A 2,500-nucleotide genomic window follows, 5' to 3' on the forward strand; every position below is an offset into this window, starting at 1 on the left:
ACTGTCACCAGAACTATCATCATCATTTCTTATCCTATAAACGAAGCGGCCTTTTTTTCTAGGGAAGCCGTCAGATGACACCTGAAGTAATCCAGTCGGTGCGGAGAAACACAGCCCGCTTGGTGGCCTTCCTGTTGATCGGGTTTGCAGCGTGGGTGAATAGTGTGGTGTGGTATGCCATGTACGGGGTTAACTGGGATGGTTGGTTCGTCTACGTCACACTCTTTGGTTGCAGCTTCTCCTTCGTGTGGACCGTGGTGGTAGCAGGTGTGGCCGGGTCACTCACGCACATGGTGAGTGCTGTTCGGTTTCTGATAGCCTTTGCTCTTTTCTTCGCTCTCTTGTGGATAAATATGAGGCATTTTTACGGCGATTGTGAACGGAGCGTCGATATGCTCAGTCTAATTCTCTTTTATTTTTCTCTCTACAGTATCAACCGATGTATGAGCAGACACCCCGAGAACCTCCAAAGGATTATGATCCTCAAGGCCGGTTCCGAAGGGAGGTTCCGACCAGGTATGAGGGACATGCTAGGGAAACCCAATTTCCAACCCCAAAAGGAAATCGGGGCGCTCCCCCTGACGGCCATGTGTCTCCCTGGGCCGATCATATGTAATCACTTAGTTCACCTTCTCCCCTTCACGCTAAGCGCAGGAGCTTTTTACTATTGTTAGAGCATTCTCCGGATGTGTTATTTAGATGATTCTTTTTTCTTCTCTCTGTCACATGTATTTTATCCTGGTTGCTCATAAGATATTTTGTTGTAACTTATTTAACTTACTAACATGGATGTTGATGATTGTAAAACGCAAATTTCTATCTCCTTCATTTATACATCATTAATAAATATATTTTTAATATTTTTAATATAGGTGATAGAAACCACAACATTAATTGTAACGGCAAAATGCTTAGAAAAAAGATAATAGTTTTTTTTTTATATATCTTATGATTAACGTTGTTTCACCAAATCGTAGACAATAGCCGGATTCCCTGTCTCGGCATTTAACTGACCTAGATATACGTTGATTCTGTTACAGGAGAGAGATTCAGGTTATTATATCACAGCCAGACTTTATGCAAATAAATGTTAAACATCTACCTCTGTTTTTTTTTTTTTTTTTTTTTTTTTTTTTTTTTTTTTTTTTTTTTTTTTTTTTTTTTTAAATTTAACATGAAAAACTGCATCGATACCCAGTTGTATGTACAAAATTACATTTACACTGTCTTTTTCTTTTTTCCCTTTTCAGTCGGATTATATGTACATAAATCAATACTAAATAAAATTATACTTAATCCAGACTGTATGTTGATAACATTATAGAAAATGAATTATACATATGCCAAATTTTTTTTCTTCTTCCCTTTGTCTTATTTATTTATCTTTTTATTATTATTATTATTATTATTAAAGACCGGCATCCTAGGACGAAAAAGGGAGCAAAATTGTTCACGAACATAATCAATCTGTCTTTAGGATATGAACAATCTGTCACATTCTCAAATATTTCTAACAATGTCAAATACACGCAAGCTTGGGTTCGCCCAGAAAACGCGCCCCCTGTTTTTTGAAAATTTCAAATTCGTTTAGATACCTTAAAAAGAGAAAATGGAGATACAGTACATTGCCTGTTCATTGGAAAAGCTTTTAGTTACAGATATTCATAACTTTCAAACACCTGCGAATTGTTTGGTGAGAAAACTTGTATGTGAGACTAAACTAGTGAGGATAGACTGGAAAGAAACCGAAATTGAGGTTACCAAGTTTCAAACGCGAGTACCTGTCGAATCTCGGCACCTTGTTAGTTACGCTAAGGAAGGGTTTAAGAGGTACCACTGTGCTTGGGGTATCATATGGTTCCCAAGAGCTTCTACTACTGATAAGATAGAACAAAGAGGGATCCGGTATTTTATAATTGGCACCGGTTATTTTGTGACGCCACAATAATGTAATGTCTTTTTTTTATTTGTAAACTATTATGGTAGAGAGGTAAGAATCTTTCTAAGCTAAAATCTAACCGCGAACCACATTTCTTCTGTTAACAAGCCATTAAATCTTAGACGGGAATTTTAATCACCCACTAAGCACCACTGCAATACATTTCTAGTCGTGCAAAGGTACAAGCAACAGCAGACTGAAGCTGTGAATATGCACTAAAAGGAGGCTGATGAATATCGTGCCTCAAATAAAATAAACACTTATAAATTTTACTTGTAGTAAAGACCTGAAAACATGAAATTGTGATTCAATAATTCGTCTTACTGTGTGTTTCTTTTGATTTTAATCATCGTCTTTTAACAAAATAGGAAAGTGGATTTTGTTTTGCATTCCGTACAGTTCTATCAAATAAATGATGAGTAAACAACAAAACAGTCCTATTACTCTCGAGGATTATTCACAAAAACTTTCATCATTCAGACAGTGCTTACTGAAACAGATTTTTATGTGCAACAGAGGAAGAAATTGGAATATACACTTTTTATGTATGCACAGAACTAT

General features: G+C 36.4%; 1 protein-coding gene across 1 annotated transcript in view; it reads left to right on the plus strand.

Annotated features, from left to right (window-relative positions):
• Positions 1–1,158, plus strand: part of LOC119579449 — a 9,486-nt gene extending 8,328 nt beyond the window's left edge. The window contains exons 5-6 of the mRNA XM_037927262.1: positions 63–293; positions 431–1,158. Of these exons, the coding sequence (XP_037783190.1) occupies positions 63–293; positions 431–616 (417 nt within the window). The 3' untranslated portion in view covers positions 617–1,158. The remainder of the gene's footprint in view (positions 1–62; positions 294–430) is intronic.
• The last annotated feature ends 1,342 nt before the right edge of the window (positions 1,159–2,500 follow it).

Source organism: Penaeus monodon, chromosome 12 (genome assembly GCF_015228065.2).
Source record: "Penaeus monodon isolate SGIC_2016 chromosome 12, NSTDA_Pmon_1, whole genome shotgun sequence".
NCBI classification, from domain to species: Eukaryota; Metazoa; Arthropoda; class Malacostraca; order Decapoda; family Penaeidae; genus Penaeus; species Penaeus monodon.